Below are 13,495 nucleotides of genomic sequence, written 5' to 3'. Positions count from 1 at the left end.
GGGAGAGCCCAACAGTGTAAGGTACCTATTCTTGGTCATAGGACAGGACAATATTTGTGACATAACATGGCGCCCAGTTCACATGATGTCTACCTTTAATGCAATTTAACACACCCTTTGGATACCAGAAAAGGTTTACATTTTATTAAAAAACTTCCAAGTCATTTCTCATTCAAGTCAATCAAGGCTTACCACCTTCAATTGTAATATAAAACTGGGATTTTGAAGCCTAATCAAGTAGACAAGTGTGAGTGCTTATGGTATCACTACCAGGTTTAATAAAATAAGATTTATACTGGCAAATTTTGTTCAATCAGTCTTTGTTGGAAGAGATCTGAGAAATACTTGGTATGTTTTTATTCTTTTTTAATGCATCTGTTCTTAAATGTACACTTTGGTGTTTGTTTTAGTATTTGGTTTTGTTCAAATGATGTTGTTCTGTGCTAACAGTTAAGATTGCTGAAATGACTACCGAAGATTATACACCAAGTTGATTCATATTCTATGTTATGGGATTGTACATGCATATCCACCTTTATATGGAGAGTTATGAGTATCTATATCACCGTAAAGAATTTTTTTTGGCGCAGTTTAATAATAACACAGTGTAAGTATGTTCTGTACACAGACATAGGGATTTTTTATTACCTTCTAATATTCTTGCCTTACAAGCAGTATTTTGCCTTCAAACTTTTAAGCCCATGTAATTACCCACGTAATTTTTTGCCCTCATTTGCCATTCCTCCTAAATTTTCTGCTGCTTTATTTCCAGTTCCACAAAATCAAGATTATCTCATGTAATAACTCCTTCCTCATGCTTTCTTCTAGTCTCATCTTCCCCCTACATTCCCATACCCCTCCCTCCCAAAAATGTCTCTTTGAGAAGGAGTAAAGGCTGTTTTTCTCTTTAACCTATCATTAGAGTTTATTTAAGTTGCTGATTTGGAAGCTGTATTTTATCAGGGTGTTGTGCCTGTGATGGAGATGAGTGTTAAAAGTCCATCTAGAGAGGTATCATACTGCTCATATGCTCAGTGTACAAGGCTATATCTTCCAGGATAGGGGAAAATGTCTAAGTCCTAGTTCTATAGTTTCTTCTCAGTTTCCTGCAATTCATCTTTGATCACTGCATGTGAGGTTTTGCAGTATACTGGCTAGCTATAGGTAACATAACCATCATCATCTACAGGAGGGAACCATCAGCCCATCAACACAAATTGTCTTCTGTTCTATATCTTGTTTCAGGTCTGTCAGCTATCTTTTCACTGTACTCCTCTGCTAAATCTAACTCCATAGGTCCGTGGTTTAGGACATTGCTAAAATTGCAGAAACTTTTCCAAAGAAAAATTCTGAGCCATTTTCTATTCTGGCTGTTCTGACAGATGCCTTCCCCACCGATCCTAAATCAAGAAGTCTAATGTCTAGTTTAGTTTCATCTGCTTGAAGTTCAATATACTCTCTGACATACTATACTGGATTGCCTCTCAGTGAAGTGTCCCTCTGTGTTAGCTGATATCACTACATACTGCTTTTGAAACAAACACTTGAGGGAAGAGCTGGCAGTATCAGTTACTATTGTTACTGCCCACAGATACCAGGTATTTGTACATCTACCCTTTTCTTAGTCCATTAATGTCACTTGTCTTGAATGTCTGATCTCAAATGTCCCCCTACATCTGGAGCTTATGGGCGCCCTTCCCAATTTGCTGGAATGTGTTGAAAGGACCAGTTCCCTCAAAGAAATTGATGATCACTGTAATGGATGCTTCCTCAAGAAAAATCTCTAGGGCTGCTGTGTCTTTCAAGGAAATACATTCTAATATCTAAATTTCAAAAAGCAAACCAGGCATTCTTGTGGCGTATTCAGGGACACCAGGGTCATGGTGCCCTTCATCAACGAACAGGACAATGAGAACTCTTCTCTATGCTAGGAGTCAGTCACATCATATAGTGAATATTTAGGAAAACAGTGCATGTCAGTTGCACATTTCTATCATTTGAGGATATCAGAGAAAATGTCATTGGAAAACACGTCAGTCTATTTGAAAAAAAAAAAAAAACCACAACAAAAACCAAATTTCATCCTTATCTTTTTTCTGACGCACAGACATATTTGATGTTGCCTCCTGAAAATAAACACCAACTTTGATCCTGTGGTTTAACTCATGTGCAGTATGAAAATACATACTGAAAAACATGGTCAACAAACTTTTGAATAGAAATTTTTAATACTCAGAAAATGAGGGCACATATAACAGCACGTTAAGAAAAGTGATTTAGTACAGTCAGGTATTGTGGTCATTGCTAGAAGTAAGATGCCACGTAGGGTGTAGACAATATATCTATCTTGTAAAGTATGAATATTAAAACCAAAAAGAAAACCCCAAAACAAACCAGACATCTGACAGTAAAATTTATCTCTCTGAGATTGCTGACAAATTTAGATCATAGTTCTACCTTCTTTGGTAAGTGCTAGCAATGAGGCATGGAAAAGATTTACAGGCTATGCATACTTCAATCTTTTAGTGGGAAAGAGCAGCAATTTTTAATAAGTTCATTAAATATATCTCATATTTATGGAGAAATATGGTTTCATCACTGAGACTTTGTAACTAAACAGTTGTCCAAGCTGGATGCAGCTAGCAGAGGCGGGTATCACTGGCAATATTCTGCTGTTCGATACTTCAATATGTCTTTCAGCTTTCCCTGTTTTCTGATGCTTGAATAGAAGTAGTCTTTTCAAATATCAAAGTAGGTTTTTCTTCTGAACGTAAAGAAGACATAGAGACTGAGTAACTTTTAAATAATAGATGTTTCCTTACTCCATCTTTTTATGGTGCCTTTTACAGTCCATTCTTTTTAAAGTATTTACTATGTAGGACTAGGATATTCTAAGGAATTCTCATTAACATTGCTAGAGCATGAGCGTGATAATGTAAAAGGAATGATCTGTTTTCACTGGAAGCCCTAGAAATGATGATGCATCAGAAATTTATCTCACTAATCAAAGCAGATGGTGTTAAAAATGTAGACTATATTGAGGTTGATTTTTATATTTTTAAAACATTCCACGACCTGTGTATTAAGGTAAAATAAAATCTTAAATACCTGCAGCAAATCACTTCTCATTTATGAGAAATAATTTTCCCTCTGTTTATCTTGCACTTTTCTTTCCTTACCTTGATGGGCTCCTTCCTTACTGTCTTGTAAACAGGGCAAAACAGGCATTCTTGGATGGGGAGGGATTAAAGTATATGTAAAGTGGGGCTCAGATCGCACATTTCCATCTCTAAATTATGACTTGACAATATTCTTTTTCTCTGTCTTCTTCAAGAAGCATTATCAATCAGAGATAAACAACTGGACGTTCTGAGTAGTATTTTCATGCTTGGATGTAGTGAAGGGGGATATATTTTACTGTGGTCCTTAATTTTGTTAGTCTGCATATTTTCCATTTTGATTCATGTAAAAAAAGAATAAAGACAGACAAGGAATAGAAGTCTTTAATTCTGTAGTTCAGTTGCATGCATATTCCTTTCCTGGGCTGGACTTATTTTCTTCTACTCAGTAAACCCTTAAGGATGTGTGGCCTGCAGTTTTCCTTTGTATAGAATATATTATGCTGAAATTTTTTCCATAGTTTAGGAAGCCAAAGGAGCTGCTAGTGAAATTGCTGAGGCGGAACAGTACTGCAAGTGTCACACAAAAAGGAAAAAGCTCAGTTAAATGCTTCCTCTGCACTTTTGCATGTTGATATGATGATTTTATGTGAAGCTGTGAAACAAATCTTGAATTTATAGATGCAACATTTAAGATAAGTAGAGTAAGCCCAATGTCCTTAATTCTTTTTCCACTCTGCTTTATCATGATGTTGGCTGTCATTTGTATGACAAATAGTAGTTCAAAATCTGTTGGATGGTGCCTAAAATCTTGTGCCCTTTTTTTTGAGACACGCTCAGAAAAGTCCTCGTTCAGATTCAATTTGAAAACAATTTGCTGAAAGGTCAGTCAGAATAGAAGTTCCATTTGCTAGAACTCAGTTTTATGAAGTGTATGATGCTTCCAAGAACAGCTTGTGGATGAGCAGAAGACTGGTGTGACAAGAGTAATGAGCTGCTGGAATGTGATAGATACTTTACCTTTTCCTGTGTTTGGATGATGCATTTTGATGTGTTTTGCATAGCCTTCTGTGAAGAGTACCAGTAAGTCCCCCGACAATTCCTAAAATGTCAAACATAAAAAGTACTTGTTTTGAATAGCAAGTGATTGTTTGTTTGTCAGATAAAATGTTTATTTCATTCAGAAATCAGTTCCACAGTCAGGAAGTATAATTTTCTAATGTTTTAAATCTTGTTTTTATATCTACACATAATGTGCAGCATATTTATATAATAATGCTTACTCTGTGAACTTTGATTATTTATTTTTTTCCATTCTTGTAAACAGAAGAGGTTCTATATTTTTCCCATATAATGGTAGTAATTCTGAAGTCTGTTTAATGACTGATCTTGAAGGGAGCATATGCAAGATAGATTCTTAGAGAATTTTTAATATTTGCATTTTTAGGAGACATTAGCCAATTCTTGCAGTGAGAGTAGCAGGTACTTGAATAATCCTGAAGACTTGCAGACTGAAAAAATGAATAATGCAGTGGACATAACCTTTCTGGTTCATTAATTCCAACTGTGATAGGTCTGGAAATTCTTGAGAATTTATCATGTCCCCTTCTTTGGGCATTTCCTCTCACTTCTCAGAAACCTTGCAGTTTGCTGCTGTGGGAATAGTTGTTCATTCAGTCCCTCCAAAATTAATTGCTTCCTATTAGTCATTCCCTTTACGTTTTCATCTGATTCACTTTGCATCTAATATCTCATCTGTAAATATAGTTCATCTAGTTGTCTTTTCAGGTCTGCCACTCTTCTGCCAAAAGTGGTTAGTCTTTCTCAGAACTTCATTATTCTCTGGTATTTCCAGATTATGTAAAGTGGGAAAAAAAGTATTTATTAGAATTCTGTTGTAAATTTGACTAATTTATTCCTACAGTCATAATACCTCTGTGATTTCTGTGTGTAAAGAGAGAATTAGGGTGAAAAGATCAAGAATCAGCTATTCCTGTGTTGGGAAGGGGATCGTTGTTTGGATGGTTTGGTTTTTTTTTCCCCCTCCTTAAATCCTGAAAAAGATTGATTTATCCTCACTCTTTGTTTTGGTTTTGTATGTGCTGACTTTGTGTCTGGTATTGCTTACTATTTACGTCCCAAAGTAAAAGTTAGATTGCTAAAATCCAAAGGCATACCTATTTCTGAAAAAAATGTAAATCCTTACCAGAGTCTTCTAACTTCATATGAATCTGCTCACTATAGCAAACTAGTTAAAGGATGATTTTGCAGTCCCTTTGCACTGTTAATTCAGCCAGGATGCTTTCAGAGTCTCAACCAAAAATCTTGTTTAGAAATTTCATTTGCTTCCTTGGATTTGTCAGGTTCCACTTGAAAGTAGCTCTTTAGTGTGATTTTTAGCTTTCTGTCTTCTGTTCATGTAATAAGTTTCCATAAAATCTTTATTACTTGTTACGAATTCATATCAGCAGCTCTTGTCAATACTGAACAACTGAGCAATATAGTATGATTATTTGTTAGCTATTGTTGAAATTTTTTTCCTCCATTTTGCTGTCTTCCATTCTTTAACATTTTGCTGTTTATATTGCTCATATTTTAAGAGTTCATTTTGTTTTATTTTTCCTGATAGATGGAGCAATTCTGTGAGAACTCATATAGACTGTGAAATGAATTAGATCACAAAACCAGAAGGCCTAATCAATACCTTTCTTTTTTCTTCATATTTTTACTGAAGTTCCTTATTTCTGTATCCTTAGAACCTTGGAGTTCATGGATTTTTTTCTTTTAATATAGTCTCTATTACTCTGTACTCTTGCTGAGAAAAGTATTTTCATTATTAGATGACTCTGTAAAGCTTCTTACTTTATTTATTAAAAAAAGTACATATGCAGCAAAAAGTTTTAAGCTTAATTTCAGCCTCCGATGTGCCTAAAACTATACAGTTTACATACTGTCTGTATACTACTGAGTGAAACCCTGAGTACGAGTACAAGCTTATTTATTTTATTACGGCTATTATAAGTTTTCTTTATTTTAATTGTTTTAATGTTTCTGGTTTAATAATGTTTTGCTGATTCCTGAGCTTTCTCTTAAAAAGTTTTGCTGCTTTGTTAGCCACTTGGACCTCAAACTGGCAAAAAGATACAGTTCAACCATGCAGTAATAAGTTATAATTTGAGGAAGTGGAAATATGTAACAGATGTTGGAATTCTTCAGACAGATTTTTCCACCTGCGCTGCCAAACACTCAGATGCCACAGATAGTGAGGACAGTGTAGGAAACCAGTTATGATTACCAGATCTTGTCATTTGACTTGGGCATAGTTTAACGGTGGTGAAGAAAAGGTACAGTATAAAAGAATATGATGTTAAATATAGCTAGCCTTTTCACAGGAGCAGAAAACTATTATTAGTGTTTTAATAAGATTGCCTTTTTCCTCGGGATAATATTTTGAATAGGAAGTAGAAATGGATGTATTTTGATAACATTACAAAATCATGATGCTATAACTGTGTGTTTTGGTTATGTCATCTCCCTCTCACATAAAGTTAATGTTTCCCATGACATGTGTTATTTCTTCCTACTGTTAGATTCCTTCATGAAAGACAGAAATAAAAGTAGAACTTTGTGGGTTAAGATGGTTTCTTGTTAAAATAGGTGAAAAATTTGAATTGGTGAATTCTTAAAAAGCCCAATCCAGTGGTTTGCTATTCCTGCTGATGAATGAAGTACTGAAACATTTGCTAAATGTTTCTGAAGATAACTTTTCCCAAATCTCAAGGGACAGGGATTGTTCTGTGTCCATATGTAATGGGGGGGGGAGGTTATATTGGAGATGAGGGAAAAAACTCATATTACGCCTGTGTTTTTTCGGTTAAACTACTAACTACAATGCAGTTTCATTAGAATAAAAGATGCAGTAGATTTTTGTTACAAGAAAAATTGGTCATTCACTGAGGATGAATTAGACATACAAATGTCTTAGTATACTCTTTCTCAGAAAGATGCCATTAAAAGAAGGTTCCAAGTATCATTTTATTCGTATGTGAAAATTGTTTGCTCAGTTGAAAGATCTGTGAAAGTGTGAAATATTTTGTTGCAGTGATACTACAAATAATGCAAGCTCTCTTTTCTGTTTAGTATTAGGATAGTCATATTAATTTTGGCTGTTCTGTGATGCTCTTTGCTGTTTTGTTTTTGAATGATTATCTGACTACTTTTACATATGCTATAAAAAGCAGCTAACAAAATTCATTTATCCATACTGAATTGGGTGATCTGTGCATGATGATTTACTCAATATTGTGAAGGAACCAATCTGCAGAAACATAAATTGGATGCCTGTTAGTTACAGCAAAAGAATTGCATCCTCATTTGTGGATGAAATCTTGTACTCGTTTCCTTTTATATGAAACAGGAAGAAACTTGGATTTCAGTTTATGCAAGACACCTTATTTTCTGTTTTTCTTTAAATTTGCAGTTTAGGATTTATAGGAATGTGCAAGGAGTTATAACTGTACTAAATTAGAATTAGTTATTAATAGCTTTAATACAGTATTTAGCTGTAAAATAGCTCATATCCTGCATTATTTAATTCACTCCATGAATTATTGTAATATATACTACATAATCCTTCAAAAGATGCTTACCTGAAAGAAAAATGTCATGAATCCTCAGAAATAAATTTAATATATAAAAATAACAAAAAAGACTGACTAGTTGCTATTGTGATTAAATCTGTTTACAATGTCTTCTGTGACTCACATTCCAGGAAAAAAAGAAAGATCTTTTTTATTTCTTTTTTACAGGAATCAAGAAAAACCACAGGACCTCTGTATTTATATTTGAATCTACATCAAACAATTTTCATTTGGAACCATTTCCTAGAGAACTTCTTGCAGGGAGGAAAACATTATAACCTATTTTTGAATGCCTTTTGTTTTAAGTTGGTTTTCAGAGACTCTTCTTGACCCTCTCTTGCTACTTTCCAGACAGTAGGGTAGAAATACTAGTATTTCTCTCCACTTTGGAATACCACTTTTCTAAAAAGTTTGAGTTTTTTCTTTTATTGGAGAACACTTTCTTGTCTCATTGGGCCATCACGTCCCACTACAATTCACTTTTCTGAATTTTTGCACCTCAGAATTTTGCACTCTTAACCCTATACTCCCTGTCTAAAGGATAAAAGAAAGCAAATTATAGCTTTGTCAGAAGGAGGTAAGGGTGCGGGGCTATGGAAATTAGTTTAGGCAAAGTGATGTATTAAAGACCTATAGAATCTGTTGTACCTAAGGTAAAGGCTTTTAGATCTGGCTGAGCATCTCTGTGTAGTGTTCTGCTGTCTTCTTTGCCTCATAGATAACACACACAATGTGAATGTGCAGCCTAGCAAACTTACAGTGGCTGAAAACTTTCATGTTGGACTAAAGTGGAGTTTTCACTGAGTTTTATTTTGGCCTCATGTTGATTCATCCACCATACTTCCAGTTCAGGACACTTTTTAAAAATTTTTTGTACGACTATATGTAGCCATAACTTTTCATCATTTTCCATTTTTGCACTTTAGTCCAGAGAGTCAGTAAAGTATATTTGTTTAATAATAGCTGGGTAATCAGATTCAAAGCCCCAGCATGTTTAGAATTTTCTTACCTGTTTTCTGGTTCCTAGATTGTTGATTAATAAAAAAAAAAAGCCTCACTTCAACTTCCATTTAGAAACTTCATGAAAACCTTCCTATAGTCTACACAGCTTAGGTGCTTTTTTCCAAATATAAGGCTCCATAAGTAGGTCTCCATCATAACTTTCACAGGAAGACTGGAATAGACTTGATCATTTTTCATAGGACTGGTAGGTCTGATGAACTCATTAGCCTACTTACAGGAGGCTGGTCACTCTTGAAGGCTTCTGTTAGGTTTACTTGTTGAAGCATGGGCAATATTCTCTTGACAGGTGCAATTACCAGGAGACATCCAAGTCTGACATCAAAATAAGCCTAAGAGAAAGTGGCCTGTACAATGTCTGGGGATCAAAATTCAGACAGCTAAGAGTGGTGCCTTAAATGTCAATGCTCTTCCTTTATTCCTGTAATACTGGCTAACAGAGAGAGGAACATGTTCCTAGTTCTTACCTGTGGAAACTGGAAATGCTGAATGAGATTCATTCAACTCGCATCCTTTCCATAGCTTTTATTCCTGTTGAGAAGGGGAGGGAATTATGAGATAAGTTTGCTTAGCAGTAGGCATTTACCTCCGCGTATATGATATTTAATTCAGCAATACTCTGTATTAAGAGACCTTTACTATAGTTGAACAAAAAATCTACAAGCCAAATAAACAAACATAAAACACCCTGTTACTTCCTGTTAGCTAAAAATACAAGAGCACTTGAAAGCTCTCAAATTTGTAAGTGCTGTGGTGAAACTGTCACCTTTTATATGGTTTGTAACCTTCAACTCTTTAATACGTTCCTCTGAAAGACCAACTGAGGAAGCAATATAAATTTCCTGGTGGCCATTTTTACCAGAGTCCAAAGTCATTCTGTGTATGTCTAGAAAATTAATGTGCCTACTGCTTCTATATAAGAACTCCTACTTAGAAGGTATCTGCATTATTTTAATATCTGAAATACGAAGTGAGTTGCCCTCATTTAAAGACTAGTTCCAGAAGGGTTACAATAGCTTGCTCTACACAGAAATTTAAACTAACAGCTTGGAATTCTAGTCATATATTCATTAATCATTTCCTTTGCATTACTGCTTTTTTCAAAATCTGTCAGAATGCTGTCATTATACAGAAATAGCTAAAATTTCCTTGATATCTGTCAGAAGAGGGAATGCACAGAAACCTTTACTGTCCATAACTTCCCACATTTCCTCCTCAAGTGTTTTGTAGAACCTAGATACCTGAGTATGCCTTTGAAAGATCTGTGCTTCTGTAAAAACGAATTCCGTTTACAATGTGGTGCATTCTTTTCTATAAAATGGATTAATAATACCACTGAGCTCACTTTACATCATTTTAATAAGCACAGCTTTCAAGAAGATTCCATGGTTCTATATGAGGGCTAATACTACTGTGGGGCACAGTACTGTGAAAAAAATAAAAGTTTGTGATAAGTAATTAAATTGTTTCTTAATTACGTGCAGAATGGAAGCTTTCATCGTTTTTGGTATATGTATGCTAACCATGCAATTTGGGCTTTCTGAACTCAAGACCTGATTCAGGGAGAAGGAGTTCACATTATTTTATTCTGTTCTGTCTATTTCCAGTTACATTTTTTTCATAAAATTTATGTAATTTAATAGCCAAAGGTATATTTCTCTCTGAAAAAAGAAAACTATTTGGCCAAATATAAATTCTGAAGCCAAATAAACAGTTCTTCAAGGTATTTCTCTAGGACTACTACAAGAGAATTTGCTTTACTGGGTTGTATGGACAGCTGTTGCAACATTTGTGATGATATATGAACCTTTGGAAGTTCAGATATGAAGGTAACCATTTATGGAATGATTGTTCCACATGAAAATAAGTATTTATATTATAATAAGAAAGAACACATCAAGCTGTTCACAAGAGACTTGCAATCTTGAAATTATAAATTTTACATTTCCATGAGAAGTGGGGATCCTATGTAATGTAAAAGAGGTTGCATTGAAATATGCCAGAAGCTATTATCTTGTATTCTGAAAACATTTTAACTGTGCTCACAAATAGTTACCTCTAGTGTCTTGAAAAATAGGAGCTAGTGTGTTCTTATATACAGATACAATTCTTAATACAGTTCTTGCTGAATTTCTGTGAATTTCATAAAATGCAAAACGTAATACTATATAGGTTTTCTAATCTATGAAGGAAATAGGAGATCCTAAGCTCAATTAAAGTGATTATACTGCAAATAGCAATCACAGCAGCCTTCATTTTAATGGTAATTGTTTACTTATTAGGCAACTTTTTTTGTAGTTCAAGTGGCAAGCAAAAGAGGCATATTATATATTGAAGAGTTCCCTTTATGCTTCCACAAGAAGCAAATTGATTTATTTTATACTGCTGTCTGTATTTCCATTTGTTTGGTACGCTGTATATCCATGGAACTTATTAAATTTGACAGATAGGCCCAGGAGTTGTTAAAATCATTATTACTGTAACAACCAGCTGGAGTAATATTTGCTTGTTTTGTACAAAGAGTTGATCTCTGGATTTAGTTGTGCACTCTTCTTTGTAGTGGAGGCAATACATTTTCACTTCAGAGATGTATTAAAGATCAGAACTTTTCAGGTTTCTGTACAGTAAAAGAGTTTTGGTCCTGATATCTGTATTTTTCAAGATTGTAGGTCTACCACAGGTTTATGAAAAGAAACTGCTGTGTAGTGAGGTTACGGTCATGCAGAAGGCTGTAGTCATGAAAGTATTTTGTCTGAAAGGTGAATAGACATTAGTTGTCTCCCTTGGCCATGTATACATGTTTTATATTGTATTAATGCAAACATCTGCATTATTTCAGGACTTCCACGATGGGCTTGAATGTTTTCATGTATGGAAAATAAATTTTCTAAAACTACCCTGAAGTTTAAAGGCTGAAAATTGTAGTCCCATGGGGAATGTTGTAAAATACATCTGGTGGCTGGCCCATTATGGCAACTTGAAATATGCATACCCAGTCTTCATATCTAACCTAGAAATCTGATGGTCAGAATCAAACTGGAATTAAATGCCTGCAAGGTTTACACTAGAAATTCTAATCTTGCTGAACGTGTTGACTGCCATTCTGTTGTAGGTGTCTTAAAGACAGAGGTGATTTTCTTTAATGCGCTGTCCTTAGCAAGCCTCTCGCTGGTTCATGACTGAAGCAAATAAAGTTTCAGTCTTTTAATTAATGTTCGTGAACTTTGATTTGTGGCATATGTCTGAAAGTATTTGCATATACTTCTCTTCTGTTGTGTCATTCTTTCAAATAAAAGTGAAATAACAGATTTGTAGTCTGTGCAGTCAGTCAAGTGGAGAGTCATGGAGATCATTTAACTAATAAAATCCATTTATTGCTTCACCTTTGAGTTACTGGAGAAAAAAAAATTCTATAAATGCCGTTTTAAAAGCTAATGTCTGAAAATACTGAGTCCACAAGAAAAGTTAGTTACACATCATTAAGTATAACCATGATGTGAATTTCACCACTTCTTCCACAGGTGTTTTCCATTAGAATATGCCTGCTTCATTCAGAACTATTTTAAGTAAATTCACAAGGAAATGCCTCTTTACATGTTTATCCTGGAAGGGCAGATAGGTGTTTTATTTTATAAAGCAGTCTAGAAGTTTTCTATTCTATTCTTCAAATGAAAAAATATTTTTCAGAACATAGTATTGCAGTTTGGTAATGTATTTCTAGCTGCCATTAGAGGCACTTATAATTAAAACATAATAAAATTAATGAAACAGAAATTACTGTTTCTTAGAAATGAAAGGGATATTTGCCTGCATGTTCGTGTAAAATATTTTGTTTGTTATATACACGTTTATTAATATAAAACCCTACTGTTACACCTTCCTTTTGGTGGTCTTATAAAATATTATTATGTATTGATGTTATACTTTAAGGTTATAATATATCTCTAAAATAACATGTAAAATGTACTGATTTGCTAGCAATTATCTCATGACAAATACCTGACATCAGTCATTTCCAGTAATAATTTTTAGTTAATAATAAGCTAAGGTCCTACAGACAAAACTCATCTTTCAAATGCTTTACTTGGTTTAGTAAAAAACAGGTAAATGGATTGTGATTAAGAACTAAATCTATGTTTTAGTCATTTGTAAACAACTGACAAATGTAGGTGTGTTGGATGAGTTCTCTTTGTCTGCTAGTTCTGTTTTTACTAGCAGAAAATGGTTGTTATAATAATATGGATGTTTTCTCCCAATAGCATCAGCGACTTCTTGACATCTTGGAAGAAGAAAAGGAAATGTTATCAGAAAAGATAGAAGAAGCTCTGTTGCAGCAGTCACAAAAACACAAGGTATTGCTTTTATAAAAGGGGTCTGATCTGCACCATGGAGTTGATTTGGAATGATCCTGACAGGAAAAGGAAGCTTTCTCAGGCACTTTGACTGTTTGAAATCATTTTTAGCTACTCATCTATTGTGTATTGCAGTTTAAGTTTTTTATAACATTTACAGGAATTGCTTGACAAATGTCTGGATGAAGAAAGACAGAGAAGTAAGGAGGCTGTGGCAGCTGTGGCAAAGGTATCTCCTGTTAAGTAGTAGATATACAGTGTGGATTCCATGTCTATCAGCAACTCATTTCATAACTAAATTTGTCGAACTATGTTCTCATCTGTGTTTAAAAGAAGCTAGTTCTATAAATCATGAACATATCTG

General features: G+C 34.4%; 1 protein-coding gene across 16 annotated transcripts in view; it reads left to right on the top strand.

Moving 5' to 3' along the window:
- Positions 1-13,495, top strand: part of CCDC91 (coiled-coil domain containing 91) — a 154,969-nt gene that overhangs the window by 87,669 nt on the left and 53,805 nt on the right. For 12 of the 16 annotated variants that reach the window (XM_075111787.1, XM_075111697.1, XM_075111743.1 and 9 more), the window contains 2 exons: positions 13,039-13,131; positions 13,292-13,360. In XM_075111787.1, coding sequence (XP_074967888.1) covers positions 13,039-13,131; positions 13,292-13,360 — 162 coding nt within the window. The remainder of the gene's footprint in view (positions 1-13,038; positions 13,132-13,291; positions 13,361-13,495) is intronic. The other 4 variants (XM_075111735.1, XM_075111796.1, XM_075111736.1 and 1 more) reach the window with 1 other exon arrangement.

The sequence above is a fragment of the Phalacrocorax aristotelis genome, chromosome 1 (genome assembly GCF_949628215.1).
Source record: "Phalacrocorax aristotelis chromosome 1, bGulAri2.1, whole genome shotgun sequence".
NCBI lineage: Eukaryota > Metazoa > Chordata > Aves > Suliformes > Phalacrocoracidae > Phalacrocorax > Phalacrocorax aristotelis.
The sequence above is the reverse complement of the archived record's forward strand: the minus strand, read 5'-3'. Positions and strand labels throughout refer to the sequence as shown.